Source organism: Bos javanicus, chromosome 5 (genome assembly GCF_032452875.1).
Source record: "Bos javanicus breed banteng chromosome 5, ARS-OSU_banteng_1.0, whole genome shotgun sequence".
NCBI classification, from domain to species: domain Eukaryota; kingdom Metazoa; phylum Chordata; class Mammalia; order Artiodactyla; family Bovidae; genus Bos; species Bos javanicus.
This window is the reverse complement of record NC_083872.1, coordinates 80,458,726-80,480,490: the sequence shown is the minus strand read 5'-3', so window position 1 is coordinate 80,480,490 and position 21,765 is coordinate 80,458,726. Positions and strand designations below refer to the sequence as shown.

The window sequence follows — 21,765 nt, the reverse complement described above, 5'->3', positions numbered from 1 at the left end:
CCAAAGTTGGATTCCTCTAGGTTTGTTAGCCAATGCTCTGCATCACAGCGAATGCCACAGTCACGCTTTGCTTTTCCAAGTCTTAGATACTTTTTCTTAACAAAGGTTTCCCAAGAGTATACCATGATTTTGAATCTCAGTTTTGTTAGGCAGAAAATGGCAGGTATTTCCTCTTAGCTAATACATGGGAATAGATCATCTCAAAGAGAAGGAATCTCAGAACTTAAGTCACAAGAAGTCATTTGAAAGAAACCAAAAAACAAAGAGTTGACCAAGCAACCCTTAAAAGCTTTTAGGATACTTTAAAAACTATCTGTAATCATTAACTTCAACAATTATTAAGGAACGAGAAAGCTAGTTTGAAAACTCTCACCTGATAATAAAGTTATTAAGATCCCCTTCTCCAGGGGATCTTCCTGACCCAAGTTCAATCCCTGGGTTAGGAAGATCCCCTTGAGAAGGAAATGGCAACCTATTCTAGTATGCTCGCCTGGAAAATCCCATGGACAGAGGAGTCAGGGGAACTACAGTCCATGGGGTCACAAAGAGTTGGACACGACTGAGTGACTTCACTTTCACTTTTCACTTTCATCCTTGCAAGATGGAAGCAAAGATGCTATAAAAGTTATTCAGTTTACAAATCCACTAAAAGAGGTGAAGCATTAACGAGACTTGGCTGACTGACAATCCTCTAATTGGTAAAGACAGACCCACAAAGCCAGCCAAGTCATAGCTAAATTGTACAGCTGATGAGAAGAGGGGAAAAAAAGAGAACTGGAAACAGACTAAGATAACCCAGTTTAAAATCATCATTGTACTAGAAGTCAAACAGTATGCAAGCAGTGTACAAACTTTACTCAGGAGAGGTATTAAAGACAATTTTCTGGATGTTCAAAAGAATCAGTTATAATACAGCTACCTTAGAGGAATGTGAAAGGCCATTTATAGCAACTATCATTGAAATGTCCCAGAGTATTTTAGGCATGAAACACAAGAACTAAAAGATATGTGTTTGTTTGTTTAAGATAAATAATATAAAGGTGTTAGGACATTCTGTTCTATCACTTTATACTGACTGAACTGTCTGAGGAGTCACTTGGCTTTCCCAGTGGCTCAGTCGGAAAGAACCTGCCTTAAATCCAAGAGACACTGGGAAGATCCTCAGGAGGAGGAAATGGCAATCCACTCCAGTATTCCTGCCTGAAAAATTCCAAGAACAGAGGAGCCTGGCAGTTCTGTTGGGGTCAAAAGTGGTTGGACACAACTGAGTGACTGAGATAAACTTAGATAAACTCAGATAGATTCACAGACAGAAAGTCCTGGATGAAAGGTATATCAGCTGCCTCAGAAAACATACATAAATACTTTGGAAGTGAAAGGCAGAATCTAGTGAATGATAGCCCCCAAGGTCCTAAATCTGCCAGATGTTCCACCAAAGAATTTTTTTTTTTACCACTGGCAGGAGTGAAAATGAAACCTGACTACTCTGGCAGCTAAGATGGTATAGACAGGAGGACAAGTGAGCCAGAGACCAAAGGCACCTTGTCCAGACACCAAGGACTGGGGGGCAGGCATGTGTTTGCTGATGACAGAGCTACGAATGAAATGATTGGTTGGTAGTTGAGAGCAATCTGTTCTAGTTCTCATCTGTCTATCTCCTGCGTGAAGCTTGGCTTTTGGACACTGGTATGCTCAGTCTCCAGATGAATAGGCTACATCCAACTATAAAGAATGACCACTTAAATTCATCAGACAAGAAAGCTTGGAGGGAGACCAATAGAGGGCTAAGGGAAATAAATGGAGCCATAAGCAAGAACAGGATCTGGCAAAGTTGCTTTTTTCTCTTAAAGGCAGAAAATAGCTACTGAAGGAGCTACAGAACCTGAAACATTTTATCAATGAGCTAAAAATACCCAGACAAGGAACTCTGGAGATGTTGAAAGCCAGTGAGAGAAACCTAAAAAAGGACAAGTAGATTGCAATATTAATAAAAATCTGGGTTAGAAATGTCAAGCTTAGTAAATGGACTAAATAATTTTTTGAAAAATATAAAACATAAACAACAATTTATAAGCCTCTAGATTACCTCAGAGGGTTAAGTCAACACTCAAGGCTGTATACCATATGGTTTCTGAAGCATATTCAAGATTTTTTTTTAACACAAATAGATATTTCAAGTAATGAAAGCAATTGTGACACAAATTTACTATAAAAAAGGATTCATCAAATTGGAAGTTATCTTTTATGAATGGAAAATATTCTTTAAAAGGAAGAAAACACTAAGAACAAAAAAGAAATATATAAAATGCAAAGATACTAGAAATTTACCAATTAAAACATATGAAGTAAATAACTGAAGTTAAGTGAAATAAAACAGAAATCACTGCTTGGCTTTATAAAAACAAAATTCAACAATATCCTATACCTAAGAGATACAAATAAGCTAAACTATATACATGCTATCAGTCAAGGTTTAAGATTTATTATGTCTTTGCAAACACAAAAAAGAGAAGGTAAGTTACTAATATGAAAACTATTAGATATTTAAAAAGTATATAAAACTATGAAAATTTAAGAACAGTAAACTTAACGTACAAATATTATAGCAATAATACATCCTCAAGAAATGTTATGAAAACTATCAAATATAATTATATCTGAGAGCCTCAGAAGTATATCACAGCAGGTTGGATAAGGAATTAAAATGAACAAAATCCACTGGTCATCATCACTTCTTACTCCCCTATCTTAAATCTCGTAAGGCCAAATGGTTATATATAACTGACTGTATCTTAGCAAAAATTGTTACTCACTTCTGTTTGTTACTTTCAACTTTCCCACTGATTTCACTCTTACAAATAGTTATGATGTCCAGTTAACCCCTAAACACCTCTCAGTACTTGTTCCATAACGTTTGCCTTATGAGACACTCAATAGATACTTATTATTAAGTGCTCAATAAAGTGTATACCAATATGAGAACAATAATAATGACAAAATTATAATAATATTGATAAAACAGCACCATTTGTTGAAAAGAATTCCAAATGTCTAAACAGTGGTATCTTTTTTCCATACACCCTGACTAGAACACAACCTTTCTTTCCTTAAAATGCAAAGTCAATATATCACTTAAGATTACTTAAAACAATCAGATAAATACCAAGTAAAGTTAAAAAAATTCATTTCTACTGACCTTGTAAGAATGTAAGGCGAAAATGAAGCTGGATTATCCTGCTCTGAAAAGAGGGGCATAGAACCTCCCATTATCCACAGACGAAAGTACAGAACAATGATCACCTTTGGAAAAAGGAAGATTTGCTGAGAAAATTGCTTGTTGGAAATAAGCCCTGCTTTTCTGGAAAATACTTTCAGATGCTTTACAAATATTTTGTCCTACAAACACATTTTTTAATGAGCGTTTTTATAAAATTCTATCATTGAAGATGAGTAGAAAAGATGGAAATAGTTAGAGGGGAGAGAAAACAATGAAGTTGACAAGGGAAAGGCACACAAATCTAATAACAGCTGTCACTGTTATCCATTGCTGCTGCTGCTGCTGCTGCTAAGTCCCATCAGTCGTGTCCGACTCTGTGCAACCCCACAGACGGCAGCCCACCAGGCTCCTCTATCCCTGGGATTCTCCAGGCAAGAATACTGGAGTGGGTTGCCATTTCCAACAGCAAATGAAGGACAGAGGAGCTTGGTGTGCTGCAGTCCATGGGGCAGCAAGGAGTGGGGTATGATTTAGTGACTTAACAACAACAAAGTCCCCTACATAAGAACCTTCAAGTTGTGAAATCTCAAGGATGTGAACTTGCATTTGCATGTCTAATCACACGCTAGTTCACACATCTGGTGAACACTGTCATGTGTGTGCATCTTCCACAGTGGTTGTGCTTTTGTGTACTTTTGTTGTTGTTGTCTAGTTGCTAAGTCACGTCCAATTGTTTGAAACCCCATGGACTGTAGCCTGCCAGGCTCCTCTGTCCATGGGGTTTTCCAGCAAGAATACTAGAGTGGGTTGCTATTTCCTTCTCCAGGGTATCTTTCTGACCCAGGGATCGAACCCATGTCTCCTGCATTGGCGGGTGGATTCTTTATTACTGAGCCACGTGGCAAGCCACTCTTTAGGAATATTAGTATATAATCACTAAGATAATCTAAACTTATATTTGGTTCTTATTCTTTTAAAACAAACCACTGTATAGTATTGTATAAAAATCAGTAGTACAGTACCATCTCCCACCTCCTCTCCCTCCTCCAGGCAGTACTCTTCTTGCCTGTTCACTCAGTGCCAGCCCCTGTATGCCAGCTGTTGTATGGTACTACTGTACTTTTCAAGGTACTATAAGATTAAAAGTGTTTCCCTTATTTTTTTTTTAAAAGTATTATTTGCATGAAAAGTATAAACCTATCACTGTACAGTACTATATAGCCTAGCTGGGTACCTAGGCTAACTTTGTTGGACTTACAAAAAAGTGGACTTAAGGAGCATGCTCTTGGAATGGAACTCATTCATAAGTAGGGGATTTACTATAAAGATCCTTCCACCTGAGGCCTACCAGTCCAATAGGAAGATGAGGAATCTGAAGCTTAAAGGTAATCTGCCCAGAATCCAACAGTTAATAAACTACAGGATCTAGGAGTTGGACTCAAGTCACTGGTCTCCAATGCCCTGTGTCTTAATCACTGCTCTCATACAACCCCATGAAACTTAACTTCAGCTGTGGTAGAAGATACCTCTGTGTCCTGAATAAACACATCTGGAAATGTTCCAACCCTCAAATGCTCTGAAGCAGACTACCCACGAAGAGTTATTTCAACAACCCCAAGAAACAACTTTTGTGTCACTCAATAGAATTTTATCACTGAATGGTGCTATCCCATTCCAAAGATGGGTTGAGAAAACCAGAGGCCAAAGACACTTCAGTAGGGATGACATTTGTTTATAGAATTCACCCACACAGACCTTCTAGATGTAATTCTCATTTTAGTAGGGACCAATTATGTTGTGTCTGCCTATCAGAGTCAGAGGGAAATCTCTGCTTCACTAAAAGCTAAAATATTAATATGAGGAGGGAATTAAGGCTGCAGTTTTTCCAAGGAATATCACTGACTTATTTCATGAATGCTTTTTTACATAAGTGACCCCAAATCCAAAAATCTAAAGTAAACATATAGTGTCAGTCAAAAGCATATCGGCAGTAAATAATGCCTAAGAAGAAATTAAAAATCATTTTAATTAACACTCACATAAACTAAATTTAAAATTTTAAAGATATTGCAATGGAAAATGTCAACTATAAAAGTAACAGGAAAAGTATCCTGAAAGAATATGAATTCCCTAAACTACTAAGAGGTAACAGAATATGTCATCCCAAAATACGCTACTTTGGCATATAGGTAGTTTTGAACTGAAGGCAACTAAGACTCAAGAGACTTATGAAAAGCTTTCTACCTCTCTGTTAACTGCCTAAATGAATTAACTGCCCTATAGCAGGAAGTACAGGGCATCACAGCAGTACTGTCAAATTCTTGCATTCCCAAACAACACGAAGATATAAATCACTTCTGAAATGAAAGTTGAATTGTCTTTATTTTATGCAAAGATACTGGGGCATTCTTTAGAGAAACCGTCTGCCCCTTTTGCTGAAATTGTCCAATCAAAGCTCTCCATCTCATTCAGTTTTTGCACACCTTCTTGCTTCAGTTCAGTTGAACTGAGCAGTTCACTTGCTCAGTTGTGTCCAACTCTTTGCAACCCCATGGATTGCAGCATGCCAGGCTTTCTTGTCCTTCACTAACTTCCAGAGCCTATTTAAACTCATGTCCATCACATTGGTGATGCCATCCAACCATCTTATCCTCTATCGTCCCCTTCTCCTCCTGCCTTCAATCTTTCCCAGCATCAGGGTCTTTTCCATTGAGTCCATTCTTCTCATCAGGTGGCCAAAGTACTGGAGTTTCAGCTTCAGCTTCAGTCCTTCCAATGAATATTCAGGACTGATTTCCTTTAGGATGGACTGGTTGGATCTCCTTGCAGTCCAGGAGACTCTCAAGAGTCTTCTCCAACACCACAGTTCAAAAGCATCAATTCTTTGGTACTCAGTTTTCTTTATAGTCCAACTCTCACATCCATACACAACTACTGGAAAAACCATTGTTTTGACTAGACAGACCTTTGTTGGTAAAGTAATGTCTCTGCTTTTTAATATGCTGTCTAGGTTAGTTATAGGTTTTCTTCCAAGGAGCAAGTGTCTTTTCATTTCATGGCTGCAATCACCATCTGCAGTGCTTAAACACGCCTTAATGCTGATTTAAAATATAATTAATTGTTAATATTACAATCAAAAACATTTTCATAAGTTTCCTATCAAACTTTATTATAAATCTGGACTTACAATTTATGAAAAACAGCAACAGCAAAAGAGACTGATCCCCTAATTTCTTTGAATAGAAGCATTCAACTGTGTAAGAAGATGCCCAATGTGATAGTCACTGAAGATCAGGACCAAGAACCCCTATCTCTTCTGTATGCACCTTCTATTTGCTCTTCTTATCAAGAGTGGAGTCAACTTCCCCTTCCTTTAAATCTGGTCTTGTGACTTGCATTGAACAAAAGAATCTAGTGGAAACTTCCAGGTCTTGCAGTTTGTCCTAGAATCCAGTTGTCAGGTTGTAAAAAGATCCTGTCCATCCAACTAGAGAGAGTAGCCACAGAAAGAGGCCTAAGAGGATGAGTTATCACAGAGAGGTTACCTGCTCTGAGTTATCACAGAGAGGTTAACTGCACAAACTTGCTTGAGTAACCCCAGCCAAAAATATAGAAGAACCAGCCAGCTGGATGTGACCCAAACTAAAGCATTTAGGGAAGCTAATATGATGGTTTTGTTTTAAGCCACTACATTTTAGGTGTTTTGTAATGCAGGAACAGATAATTGATACAGCCAGGTTTGTGTTGCAGAAACAACTCAGCACCAGCATCCTAAAAAGAACTCACAAAGTACAGTTCACGCTGTTGGTGTCACTGAACTCACATATCCCTAGAATGCTTCCATATTTACATTCCAAGGCTTTGTAACATTTATGGTATGTAAACTGTTTGATCTTAAAATCATATTGTTAGGCTCGATTGCTGATTCTATTAAACAATCTGGATCATGTCTCTGAGTCAAAGTAAAATATTTCTTATTAGATATTTCAAAAGCATATATATACTTACATAACTTATGACCAAAGTGGCCCTTTTTAAGAAGGGCCTCATGGTAAGCAGGAAATTTCTATTGCTGCTTGCTGTCAGATACCTGAAACAGAAAAGAAAAAGCATATTAAATAAGTGTCAGAGTCCACTACATGTAACATTTTCTTTTCAGTGTGAATAGGCTCTAGCTCAAAAGGTTGGAAAAGATAGCCGTTAAGAACATGGTTTCTGGAACACACCACGCAGGTTTCAATCCCCAGCTCTGCTTCTTTCTGTTTGGAAGATTTTGGACAAGTTGAGTAGTGTCTACTTCATAGGAAAGTTGTGAAGAATAATAAGCTGTACAATAATACAGGGAATACAACCTAGTACAGTTAGCTACAGTTATATATTACTATCCTATCTAACCCCAAATAACAGAGGCATTCTGGCAACTATTACTATATGATGACCCTAGTCACAGGGATGATCCTAAACAAAATAAGAGTTCATTTGCCTACTGAATGTAACTTGAGAAGGACAATGTCTTTCACCCACAAAACATCTCACAAATGTTTTACCCCTAAAAAAAAAAAGATGCTAAGCTTGTATGAGATTAAGTAACTTATCCAAGGTAACAAAGTTAAAGTTATTGGGCTTCCCCAGGGGCTCAACAGTAAAGAATCTGCCTGGCAATGCAGGAGATGCGGGTTCAATCCCTGGCTCAGGAAGATCTGCTGGAGGAGGGCATGGCAACCCACTCCAGTGTTCTTGCCTGGAAATGTCATGGACAGAGGAACCTGGCAGACTACAGTCCATGAGGTTGCAAGAGAGTCAGAGAGGACCAAGTGACTAAACAACAAGACAAAAACAAAGTTATTAAGCATCAGTGGTCAGACCAGAGCTCATGAAAATGCAATGGAAAATTACTTCATGTGCCTATGACCCTTGGAACCAAACCAGGTAATGAGAATGCCACTTCTTTAGGGGCAGCAACTTGTATGGAGCCTGCATCTGCCACTTGTACAAAGTGGAAGCACTATATGTCCACACGGAAGACATGTGATTGGTTGGTTTAATAAAGATGATCAAAAGGAAGGAAGAGGAAGCTGTCAACAAACTTCCCCAGGAAAACTTAAAGCAACTCCTTTTCACCTACAGACAAATTTCTGTATTTTAAAGTACAAACCGTAGGGAAAAAATCAAACCACATAATCCAGCAAATATTTCCCACCTCATCCTTATTTCCCTGGCCCCTTTTCACTTTTTTTTTGTTTGTTTGTTTAATTTTTCCTCAAAGGTATCCTCCTCAAGAATTTCTTAAAATCTGTATATGAATGTGTTATCTTCACACAGTGAGGATGTTCTACACAAAGAAAGCTTCATTTGTGAGACCTGAGTGGGTTAGTATCTCACAAAAAAATGTCTAACTTGAACTCCTTACAAAACACATGTGCTTCCCATTTTATAACAGCTAAGTGTGTCCAAGTGGCTCTGGAAGGAGGAAACAGTATCACTCCAAGGCAGATCCTTCATTCTTGCTTTCCTTTTCTTTTTCCAAAAGGCAATTCACAGTCACCTTTTAGCAAGCTCTGGACTGGATGCACCCCCAAGCACGACGTTGAAATCCTTTGTTCTCCCTAAGCCCTCAAGAGGAGGAAAGTCAGGGATACTGTCAGCTTTTATGACACTGGTGATCTCTTCCACCCTAAAGTGGGCTTGAGAGAGTCCATCACCTCCTGAAACTGTACACGAGATATCATGAATGTTTGCATCGGTGCATTTCTCTGAGGCAAAGTCCTTGGCTTTGATCTTCAGTGTCAGATCAGGTCTGTGATTCCAAAAAGGTTAAAGCACTGCTCTGGGCCTTTCCTTAGTTTTGCCTCTACCATCACTATCATTTTCGGACCAATTCAACAAAGACCAACTGTGGATATTTCTACTATTCCTTGACAGGATGTGGATAATTGGCAGCAGGAAGGCAAAGGGAATGACAGTGTGGGAAGGAAAAGGGCTGAACTGGCAACACGTCTGAAAGAAAAAGCCCTTCTTGGATTGGCCTGTTTTGAGAAACTACACTTCTCAGGTTTCCCCTGTTGCTTGTTTATTTTAACACAGTGGAAAAATTAGGAGTGGTTTCCTCTCTATAAAACAAATCACAGGGTTTTAGAAGTCAAACTTAGGTAATTGGTATTTTGTTTCACTGAAAGCTCAATATGATGGTTCAGTTCAATTCAGTTCAATTCATTTCAGTTCAGTCGCTCAGTCGTGTCCAACTCTTTGTGAATCGCAGCACACCAGGCCTCCCTGTCCATCACCAACTCCTGGAGTCTACCCAAACCCATGTCCATTGAGTCGGTGATACCAACCAGCCATCTCATCCTCTGTCGTCCCCTTCTCCTGCCCCCAATCCCTTCCAGCATCAGGGTCTTTTCCAATGAGTCAACTCTTCTCATGAGGTGGCCAAAGTATTGGAGTTTCAGCTTCAACATCAGTCCTTCCAATGAACACTCAGGACTGATCTCCTTTAGGATGGACTGGTTCGATCTCCTTGCAGTCCAGTCCAGTCTTCTCCAACACCACAGTTCAAAAGTATCAATCTTCGGCGCTCAGCCTTCTTCACAGTCCAACTCTCACATCCATAAATGACCACTGGAAAAACCATAGCCTTGACTAGAACCACAGTATATGATGGTTAGTTCAGTGAAATATATTTAAAAGAGCCCCTTTGTTTGGAAATTCTTCCTCCATGAAAAATTCTATTTCTGTAAAAAAGTACCAAATAATTTACTCTTAAAATGTAACAAAGCCTAGGAAGATACAGAGAACAGTGGTTGAATAAAAAGACCTTTCAAGATCTCCATTTCCAGCTGTTGACCAAAATTAAATGAGAAAATGAGCCAAAATGACATGGTCCTCTTTTTTGGTAAACACTAGGTCAGAGGCTGAGATTCCTAAGTTCATACAGAGAACTGAATTTTCTGCAACTCCTTTCCCTCTCCTATCCTATAAAAATTGGATAGTAGAATTTCTCCCCTTAGTCCACAATACTTCTGAATTAGAACCAAACAATAACAAATAATAACAATGGTAAAAATAGTAAACTTGTATAAAATAGTAAAAATAGTAAATTTGTGTGTCAGGCACAAATATAAGTGATATAAATGTACTAATCCCTTTACAATTTCTTTGTAATTTCAACAATTCCTTGAGGAAGAACATTATAACTCCTTTTCAATAGAGGAAGATACTGAAAAATTAAAACTAATACTTAACCATAATATCAGATTACCTCAGCTACTCATTTCAATCACAGGCTAATATAGCTGAGTGTACCTTACAAACACAAAGAACTATGCAAATGTCATCATTGATAATTTTCAACTTCAGTTAAATTCTCCACTATTTTCCCTGCAAAGACAGAGAACATGAAAACAACAAAACTGAACCATTGAGGAAACCATTAGCATAGAGCAAGAGTTCAGGATTCTATCCCTGTGCTTCCAGCTAATCTCTCACATTAGTTGGTACAAATTTACAGGGGCTTCATTTCCTTCCTACATCAGTGGTAGTTGACTAAGTGGTTTCAAGGTCCCTTTTGGGTCCAATACTATGATCTTTGGATGTTCTCACCAACTGATGACATCAAAGATGACAACTAAAGAAAAACAGAAAAATTACTGAAAAAATTTAAAAGGAACACCAGGTGATAAAGGTGAAACAAATATTGCTGCTGCTGCTGCTGCTAAGTCACTTCTGTCGTGTCCGACTCTGTGAGACCCCATAGACCACAGCCCACCAGGCCCCCCCATCCCTGGGATTCTCCAGGCAAGAACACTGGAGTGGGTTGCCATTTCCTTCTCCAATACATGAAAATGAAAAGTGAAAGGGAAGTTGCTCAGTCGTGTCTGACTCTTAGAGACCCCATGGACTGCGGCCTACCAGGCTCCTCCATTCATGGGATTTTCCAGGCAAGAGTACTAGAGTGGGGTGCCATTGCCTGGTGAAGCAAAAAGATGATTCCTTCACTTTTAAGTAGACCTTTGATAATTTGCTGTTGCACATTAAAAAAGTACTTTAACATTAGTCTGGGGTAGTAGCATTATCAAGTTCTGCATTTTTAACAATTTCTGATATTAGGAAAATAAAAGCAAAAGATCAAGACTATCCAAAATAAATGTTCTAAACTATGCTCCCCATGCCCTAATTTTTCTGACTGCAAAATTTCTAACTACTAACATCTACCTCCTTAGTTAATCATGTTCAAATATTCAAAGCTAAATGGGTCTTCTTCCTGAAGTTATCCTCCATAGCTACTCAGTCATCAAATCCCAACTGAGAGATCTCAGCTGAGACCAGGACAACCAGCCATCCAAAGCTGTGAGATGCTTTTTTTTTTTCCAGGAAAGTGTTCTTTGCAGGAAAGATCTCTCTGCAGGAGGTCCTTTTTGTCTTGTCACTTTAGCAAATTTATATTTTAACTAAACTCTGACCCAAATACACCTTTCAAATTTTTGATCACAGAATACTTTGCCTAATCTGTTGGTTCTTTCCTTAAATCAAAGATATAGAAATGAATAATACGTAACGATGGCACCCCACTCTAGTACTCTTGCCTGGAAAATCCCATGGACGGAAGAGCCTGGTGGGCTGCAGTCCATGGGATCACAAAGAGTCGGACACGACTGAGCGACTTCACTTTCACTTTCCACTTTCATGCATTGGAGAAGGAAATGGCAACCCACTCCAGTGTTCTTGCCTGGAGAATCCCAGGGACGGGGGAGCCTGGTGGGCTGCCGTCTGTGGGGTCGCACAGAGTTGGACATGACTGAAGCGACTTAGCAGCAACAGATGACCAGAATAAGATAGCATCTAAAAAAGATCACAAGGAGTCGACAAGCCTGCACACAGTGGGGGACGGTGATGACTCTAACCACCTATCTCAATGATCAACTGAGATTACTTCCCCCTTTTCCCTTGAAAGTCTTTCATGGCCACACAGAAACTTCAGAGATGGTTTTGGAACATGAGTCCACCTTTCCCCCAGATTGCTGGCTTTTTGATTAGAGCAAGTATTTCCCTTCTAACAGCACTGATTCCTTGTATCCAGATCTGAGTTTGGTAACAAAGTCACCAACTCATAAACTTGAGGGTAAAATGAATGCTTATTATTTTAAGTCATTGAACTTTGTAACATAGAATTATTGTGTTAATAGATAGCTGATATATCATAGCAAGATGATCAATAAATGCTTATGGACTCAAATAAAATTTTAAATATACTTAGATGCCTCCACTCAACCCCTTTTCTTTGTCTGTATTATTCTTACCCTCCAGTACTAGACTGGATACAAAATAAAAACTTACAGTTTGGGATGTAGACAGCAAATTGAAGGAGTCCTGGTAGTTTACATGAGAATACTATATTAGATTTTCTGGTTCTTCTCAAAAACCTCTTAATTTTTTGCCTAAACAACAGCTGCAGTGGCAAACATCTCAGCTATAAGTTATTGCCATTTAATAATACACCAATAAATTATTTAAAAACTATAAACAAAATTACTTCAGTAATACCTGTCATACTAACTTAATCTCTCTTTGCTCCTTCAAGGTAATGAAAAAGATTAATAGTCACATCAGTCAGTCAGTCAGTTCAGTTGCTCAGTTGTGTCCAACTCTTTGCGACCCCACAGACTGCAGCATGCCAAGCTTCCCTGTCCATCATCAACTCCCAGATTGCTCAAGCTTATGTCCATCAAGTCGGTGATGCCATCCAACCATTTCATCCTCTGTCATCCCCTTCTCTTCCTGCCTTCAATCTTTCCCAACATCAAGGTCTTTTCCAAAGAGTCAGTTTGTCTCATCACGTAGCCAAAGTATTGGAGTTTCAGCTTCGACATCAGTCCTTCCAATGAACATTCAGGATTGATTTCCTGTAGGACTGACTGGTTGGATCTCCTTGCAGTCCAAGGAACTCTCAAGAGTCTTCTCCAACACCACAGTTTAAAAGCATCAACTCTTCAGTGCTCCAGCTTTCTTTATAGTACAACTCTCACATCCATACATGACTTCTAGAAAATCCATAGCTTTGACTAGATGGACCTTTGTCAGCAAAGCAAAGTCTCTGTTTTTTAATATGCTGTCTAGGTTGGTCATGGCTTTTCTTCCAAGGAGTAAGTGTCTTTTAATTTCATGGCTGCAGTCACCATCTGCAGTGATTTTGGAGCCCCCCAAAATAAAGTCTCTTACTGTTTCCATTTTTTCCCCATCTATTGCCATGAAGTGATGGGACTGGATGCCATGATCTTAGTTTTTTTAATGCTGAGCTTTAAGCCAGCTTTTTCACTCTCCTCTTTCACTTTCATTAAGAGGTTCTTTAGTTCCTCTTCCCCTTTTGCCATTAGGGTAGTGTTATCTGCATATCTGAGGTTATTGGTACTTCTCCTGGCAATCTTGATTCCAGCTTGTGCTTCATCCAGCCCAGCATTTTGCATGATGTACTCTGTATATACTTTAAATAAACAAAGTGACAATATACAGCTTAAAAAATGCTCCTTTCCCAGTTTGGAATCAGTCCATTGTTCCATGTCCGGTATTCTAACTGTTGCTTCTTGACCTGCATATAGGTTTCTCAGGAGGCAGGTAAGGTGGTCTGGCATTACCATCTCTTCAAGAATTTTCCAGTCACATAATATGACCAAAAGCAGAAAGAAATAAAAAGAATTTGAATCCGGAGATCTTCAGGAATTTAGAAATCCTGATTCTCTTTGAAACAGAGAGAGAAAAGATCTCACAGCTGATCAAAGTCACAAAGCCTTAGCTCACATTAGAAGAGATGAAAAGATTAACAAAAACAACAAAAGAAATTTAAGCAGCCTTCAGTTTCTCTCTTTGATGCACTCTCTTTGAACCTATAAATTGCCTCCTCTAAACATCAATAATCAATGGCATTCTATAGAGGAGCAGAACTATCTTTTTGTGTCTTCTTTGATTTTCAAATGCAGATTCTAAAGGGAAGGAGCTATTTTAAGACAATAATAATTTCTAAGTTCAATCTATTCAGAAGCCCAAATTGACTTTCAATACCCCAATACCTGTGGTAAAATTTCTTCTTGAAGTTTTAAACTCTTAATTCAGCACGCTACTTACAAAGAAACATTTACTTAAATTATCACACATAGAACAGTGGAAATACTGGCAGAGAAAAGGGGGATACGATTTCAGTTCTCTTAACCATTCTGAAAATCAAAGATAGAACTGAAAGGGATCAAAACAGTTCAAGTAGTTTCACAGGTGAATAAAAATAAGCCCAGAAATGTCATCTGACTTGCAAAAGGTCACATCCCTTCAGGGTCAAAGGTCAACGAGTTTAGGTTTCATTAATTTAGTCAGAGGGACTAATTTATATTGCTGCTGCAATGAATTTAGTCAGAGGCGCCAATTCTTATTCTTTCTACATATAAAGCAATAATTCGGTTTCGGTGATTATCACTCTTGCTTGCTGTTTAAGTTCCAGGTTAGTTTCAATTCATTAAAAATGGGGTTCCCAGGTGGCACTAGTGGTAAAGAACCTGTGGAATCTGGTAGGGTACATTCCATAGGGTCTGACAGAGTTGGACACAACTGAAGCAACTCAGCATGTGTGCACGCACATTAAAAATAGGAGATACAATATGCATTTAATCTATATCAGTCACTGTGCTAAGTGACTTCATCATTTCATTTAACCTGCATACCAGTACTGAGAGTCCAAACTTGTCCCCATCTTGTGAGTGAGGCTGAAGAATGTACTCACTCCAGACCTCAAAGCTGGCAAGTGGCAGAGCTGAGTTGTCGTTGTTCAGTTGCTCAGTTGTGTCCAACTCATTGCGACCCCGTGGACTGCAGCACGCCAGGCTTCCCTGTCCTTCACCATCTCTTGGAGCGTGCTCAAGCTCATGTCCATTGAGTTAGTGATGCTATCAAACCATCCTGTCCTCTGTCACCCCCTTCTCCTCCTGCCTTCAATCCTTCCCAGCATCAGGGTCTTTTCTAATGAGTCGGCTCTTTGCATTAGGTGTCCAAATTAAGGGAGCTTCAGACTCAGCATCAGTCCTTTCAATGAACATTTAGGATTGATTTCCTTAAGGACTGACTGATTTGATTCCCTTGCAGTCCAAGGAACTCTCAAGAGTCTTCTCCGACACCACATTTCAAAAGCATCAATTCTTTGGTACTCAGCCTTCTCGATGGTCCAGTTCTCACATCCATACATGACTACTGGAAAAACCATAGCTTTGACTAGATGGACCTTTCTTGGCAAAGTAATGTCTCTGCTTTTCAATATGCTGTCTAGGTTGGTCATAGCTTTTCTTCCAAGGAGCAAGCATCTTGTAATTTCATGTCTGCAGTCACCATCTGCAGTGATTTTGGAACAGAGGTGAGACCCAAACCCAAATCCACAGCACCCACTGCTTGATAAGGCATAAACATAAAATGGAGCTGCTTATTCAGCACACTTACAACATAGACCATTTATTAAACAACATTTTTACATGATAACCACGACTTCTAATTAATTAAAAATGATAAAGTTTACAAACTTGAATACCTTCATCAGTTTGTACAGATCTACAATAAAACCTACAATAAGGGTTCTTCATACCAATGACAGTCTGAGGCAGTGAATAATTCTTGAGGGACCTTTGAAGAAATATCTATTTAAAGGTTAATATATGTAGTGATTGCCACAGCTCAAAATGCAAACTCCATATTCACTAGGCTGATTCAGAAACTCTAAATGAGAAGAAATGGCTACAAGAAGAAGGTGAGCAGGACTGAGAAGGTATGATATGATCAGCCAACTCCACAGGAAGAAGCAGAAACAGAGAGGGAGATAAGGATGCCCCAAGGGAGGCACAATGAAACTGACATCTGAGGAAGAGCAAGAGTGAACTGGGTGAGGAGAAGAGGTGAAACACGCATCTACAGAGGCCTAGAAATGACAGCTGTCTACCAAGGCCTAGGAATGACACTCCTTCCCTAGTGAATGAACTCCTTCCCCATCCCTTCTTTTGTACACCCCTCATAACCTGCTTGCTAAAGAAACCCAGAGCAGCAATTCCTCACCTGTCTGCCAGCTCTCCCTGAGAGCATGTGCACGTGTGCCCACTTGCTCAGTTGCGTCCAACTCTTTGTGATCCATGGACTGTAGCCTACCAGGCTCTTCTGTCCATGGGATTCTCCAGGCAAGAATACTGGAGTGGGTTGACATTTCCTATTCCAGGAGATCTTCCTTACCCAGGGATCAATCTCGAGTCTCTTGTGTTTCCTGCACTGGTGGGCAGATTCTTTACCATTGAGCCACCTGGGAAGCCCCCTCTAAGAGCGTATCCTTGTTTAAATAAACTTTCACTTTACTTTCTTAACCACTCTACTTCATCTCTGAATTCTTTCACAGTGAAGAAAGAACCTCAAATTCACCGGCAACAGAACCACATCACTACAGGCCTTATTCCATTATGGGATTTGGGCTTTGTTCTGATGGCCCTGAGCAGCAGGTGAAGGGCTTTAGGCAGAGATGACCTAATCTGATTTCTAGAAGAGGAGCATCAGCATTGTATGACACTGGTATTGTATCTACACTGAGATCCGTAACAAAGAACAAACGACTCAAAAGCCCAAATGGGCAAATGATGGACAGAATTTATTCCAAAAGTTTCTGAGATATCAGATTTAGATGGGAAGATCTAGTCCAGATAACCAGAGAGATTTTTCATAAGGATAAATAAGAAAAGCTTGTGTTGTTACATCTATTCAGGTGTTTGGTTTCTTCTTAACATACTTTTAAGTTAATCGGTCATTAATGTAGTGCTGGTATAAAATATTTTTACTAACTAGAATATTCAATTTGCCAAAATAAGAACTTATTACAAGAAGATGTGTGTTAACTGGGTCCAAGTTCACTCTGCTAGCCACACAACAGGCCAGTGAATCCGAGAGACAAGGTGTTGAGGCTTTAATCGGGGAGCTAGCAGACTGAGAAGGCAATGGCACCCCACTCCAGTACTCTTGCCTGGAAAATCCCATGGATGGAGGACTGGTCGGCTGCAGTCCATGGGATCGCTAGGAGTTGGACTCGACTGAGCGACTTCACTTTCACTTTTCACTTTCATGCATTGGAGAAGGAAATGGCAATCCACTCCAGTGTTCTTGCCTGGAGAATCCCAGGGACGGGGGAGCCTGGTGGGCTGCCGTCTCTGGGGTCACACAGAGTCAGACACGACTGAAGTGACTTAGCAGCAGCAGCAGCAGACTGAGAAGATGAGGCTAGTGCCTCAAAATAGCCATCTCATTGGGGTCTGGATGTCAGGTTCTTTTATAGATCAGAGAGAAAGAAGCAATGAGGAACTAAAGTCAAAAGGCAGAATAGAGAGGGAGAGACAGCGGGGAAATAAAGTGAACGGGTCTTCAGTCTTGCAAAACATCTCCAAGGGAATGGCCAGCCAGCTTTTGGAAGGAGTGCATTAATCTCTTCTATTCACAGGTGAAGAAAGTGAAATTCACTCAGTCATGTCTGACTCTTTGCTACCCCATGGACTGTAGCCTGACAGGCTCCTCTGTCCATGGAATTCTCCAGGCCAGAATACTGGAGTGGGTAAGTCGTTCCCTTCTCTAGGGGATCTTCCCAACCCAAGGATCAAACCCAGGTCTCTGGCCTTGCAAGTGGATTCTTTACTGTCTGAGCCACCAGATAGTTTGGGGCAATTTATCTATGAGCTGAACAAAGGCACTTTACAGTCAGGCAGAGGAGCAGGGTCCTCCAGACAAGCTGTTAAGTATGATTATAACAACAAAAGCAACGAAAAGCAGTCAAAGAAACAATGTCCAACATGGTGTCAGAATTGGCTTCCTCCCTGCATCAGATGCGTATTAAATATTTTTATGGCATTTTCTATGTCAAAAGATTTTTCAATCCAGTCTAACATTTAATCCTTGAAACATCCATATGCACTTGGCAGAATAGACAGCACTGGCCCCATCTTACAGATTGAGACCTAGTGAATCCAAACCAGAACGACTTTCCTGATGCCCGATTCTATGCCTTTTAGCTGTGCTTATGGTCTCCTCTCCAATGATGCTGAAAGGCAACATTTGCTATAGGTTGTCTCTTATTCCCATCCTCCAAACTTGCTGCACACTGGAGTCTTTAAGAAATCCATGGAAATGAAATCACTGCTAATTGCAATACATGTTTGTACAGATACACAAGTAAACTTTTACACTAAGAAAAAGATTAAAAACAAGCAATAACAATACTTTCTGGTTTTATCCCCTGTATTGGGATATATGGGGCTTATCTGGTGGCTCAACAGATTCAATGCTGGACACCTGGTTTCTCTGGATTGGGAAGATTCCCTGGAGAAGGAAATGACAACCCATTCCAGTATTCTGGCCTGGAACATCCCCTGGACAGAGAAGCCACAGGCTAGAGTACATGGGGTTGCCAAGAGTCGGATACGACTCAGAGACTAAACAACAATTAAGAAAAATGGGCTGATAAATCAAGTATAGTTAAGCTAGTGAAAAGCAGTATTTGCTATTGGACTATCCTGGTAAACTGAAGAAACATACATTCTGTTAACAATAACAATAATAGTAGTGAAAGTTCACTGTGCATAGTTCTTATGTGTATAATTCTTAGCACATTCCTATCAGTTGTAAACTCTCAATATCTTCCTCTCACAGGGAGAAACTAAGGCAGAAATGGTCAAGTAACTTGTCCCAAGGTCCCACATGTAGGAAGCAAGAAGATTCAGGATAGAAAGTTCACCCTGTGACCTTACCACCAACTCTGCTACCTTTTAGTCATTGCCAACTAAATCTGTTTTCACTTTCCAGGGGTATGCTTAAATTTCAAAAACTACTCTCAGAAGTACAAACATATCAATTACATGTTTTAAAGGATGTTAATTCAAGATACCAGAAGATACTGGATTAATTTAGGAAATTAACAAAAAGGCTGCTACAACTATATCACTATGAAAAATGACAAGTTATTCCAACAACAATATTTGTATTATATAAGTTTCAGGTATACTGCATTATAGTTCAACATCTGTGTACAATACAGAGTAATCACCACGACAAGTCTACTCATCATCCATCACCATACAGTTGGCCCCTATCACCCGTTTTCCCTACCCTCCAACTCCTCCTCTCCTCTGGCTGATAAAATTAATCCGTTTTCTGTATCTATGCTTGTTTTTATTTTTTGCTTGTTCATTTTTAAAAAAATAATTCCATTAGTGAAATCAAACATTACTTGTCTTTTATTTATCTGATTTATTTCACTTAGCAAAATACCCTCAGTTCAGTTCAGTCGCTCAGTCGTGTCCGACTCTTTGCAACCCCATGAATCGCAGCACGCCAGGCCTCCCTGTCCATCACCAACTCCTGGAGTTCACCCAGAATCACGTCCATTGAGTCAGTGATGCCATCCAGCCATCTCATCCTCTGTCATCCCCTTCTCCTGTCTCCAATCCCTCCCAGCATCCGAGTCTTTTCCAATGAGTCAACTCTTCGCATGAGGTGGCCAAAGTACTGCAGTTTCAGCTTTAGCATCATTCCCTCCAAAGAAATCCCAGGGCTGATCTCCTTCAGAATGGACTGGTTGGATCTCTTTGCAGTCCAAGGGACTCTCAAGAGTCTTCTCCAATACCAGAGTTCAAAAACATCAATTCTTCGGCACTCAGCCTTCTTCACAGTCCAACTCTCACATCCATACATGACCACAGGAAAAACCATAGCCTTGACTAGACGGACCTTTGTTGGCAGAGTAATGTCTCTGCTTTTGAATATGCTATCTAGTTTGGTCATAACCTTCCTTCCAAGGAGTAAGCGTCTTTTAATTTCATGGCTGCAGTCATCATCTGCAGTGATTTTGGAGCCCAAAAAATAAAGTCTGACACTGTTTCCACTGTTTCCCCATCTATTTCCCATGAAGTGATGGGACCAGATGCCATGATCTTCATTTTCTGAATGTTGAGCTTTAAGCCAACTTTTTCACTCTCCACTTTCACTTTCGTCAAGAGGGTTTTGAGTTCCTCTTTACTTTCTGCCATAAGGGTGGTGTCATCTGCATATCTGAGGTTATTGATATTTCTCCCGGCAATCTTGATTCCAGCTTGTGTTTCTTCCAGTCCAGCATTTCTCATGATGTACTCTGCATAGAAGTTAAATAAGCAGGGTGACAATATACAGCCTTGATGTACTCCTATTCCTATTTGGAACCAGTCTGTTGTTCCATGTCCAGTTCTAACTGTTGCTTCCTGACCTGCATACAGATTTCTCAAGAGGCAGGTCAGGTGGTCTAGTATTCCCATCTCTTTCAGAATTTTCCACAGTTTATTGTGATCCACACAGTCAAGGCTTTGGCATAGTCAATAAAGCAGAAATAGATGTTTTTAAATGGCAGGATTTCATTGTTTTTAATGACTGACTAGTATTTGCTGAATGCTTAGATTGCTTCCATATTTTGGCTATTGTAATGCTGCAATGAACAGAAGGGTGCATCAATTTTTTTGATTTAATATTTTTGTGATATTCAGATAAATACCCACAAATAGAATAGGTGGGTCATATAGCAGTTCTATTCTTAATTATTTCAAGGAATCTCCATACTGTTTTGTATAATGGCTGCACCAATTTACAGACTACCAATAATGTACAAGGGTCCCCTTTTCTCCACATTCTTTTCAACATTTTGCTATATCTTGTCATTTTGATATGTCATTCTAATAGGTGGGAGGTGATATTTCATTGTGATTTTGATTTCATTTACCTGATAATTATTAATGTTGAAGATTTTCCCATGTGCCTGATGGTCACCTTGAGTAAAATGTCAATTCAGATCATCTCTCAATTTTTTAATTGAGTTGCTTGCTTTCCTGTTGAGTTTTACGAGTTCTTAGTATATCCTGGATATCAACCCATTATTGCATATATAATTTGCAAATATCTTCTCCCATTCCATAGGTTGCCTATTTGTTTCTATGATAGTTTCTTTCACTATGCAAAGGCTTTCCGTTTGATTTAGTCCTATTTATTTTGTATTTGTATTTTTTAATTTTTAATTTTTTATCTTGCCTGTGGAATCATATCCATAAAACATTGTTAAGACCAATATCAATGAAGTTACTGCCTATGTTTTCTTTCTGGAAATTTTAATAGTTTCAGGTCTCACCTTCAAGTCTTTAATCCACTTTGACTTGATTTCTGTGCATGGTGTAAGATAGTGGTCTAATTTGATTTTTTTTTTTTGCACATGACTTTTCAGTTTTCCCTACATCACTTATTGAAGAGACTGTCCTTTCTCCAGTGTATGTTGTTCTTTGTTGCAGATTAATTGTCTATGGAGGAATGGGTTTATTCTTTGACTCTCAATTCTGTTCCACTGATCTATGTCTATATTTGTGCCAGTATCTTACAGTTTTGATTAATATAGCTTCGTAGTATAGGTTGAAATCAAGATGTGTGATAACTCCAGCATTGTTCTTCTTGCTCAATATTAGTTTGGCTAATAGGGGTCTTCTGTGTTTCCA

At 39.4% G+C, this 21,765-nt stretch overlaps 1 protein-coding gene across 2 annotated transcripts in view; it reads right to left on the bottom strand.

Moving 5' to 3' along the window:
• The window catches only part of TMTC1 (transmembrane O-mannosyltransferase targeting cadherins 1), a 309,847-nt gene that overhangs the window by 158,533 nt on the left and 129,549 nt on the right, over nucleotides 1-21,765 (bottom strand). For both annotated transcript variants that reach the window (XM_061417505.1, XM_061417504.1), the window contains exons 6-7: nucleotides 7,226-7,307; nucleotides 3,197-3,300 (exon numbers count right to left, since the gene is read on the bottom strand). In XM_061417505.1, coding sequence (XP_061273489.1) covers nucleotides 3,197-3,300; nucleotides 7,226-7,307 — 186 coding nt within the window. The remainder of the gene's footprint in view (nucleotides 1-3,196; nucleotides 3,301-7,225; nucleotides 7,308-21,765) is intronic.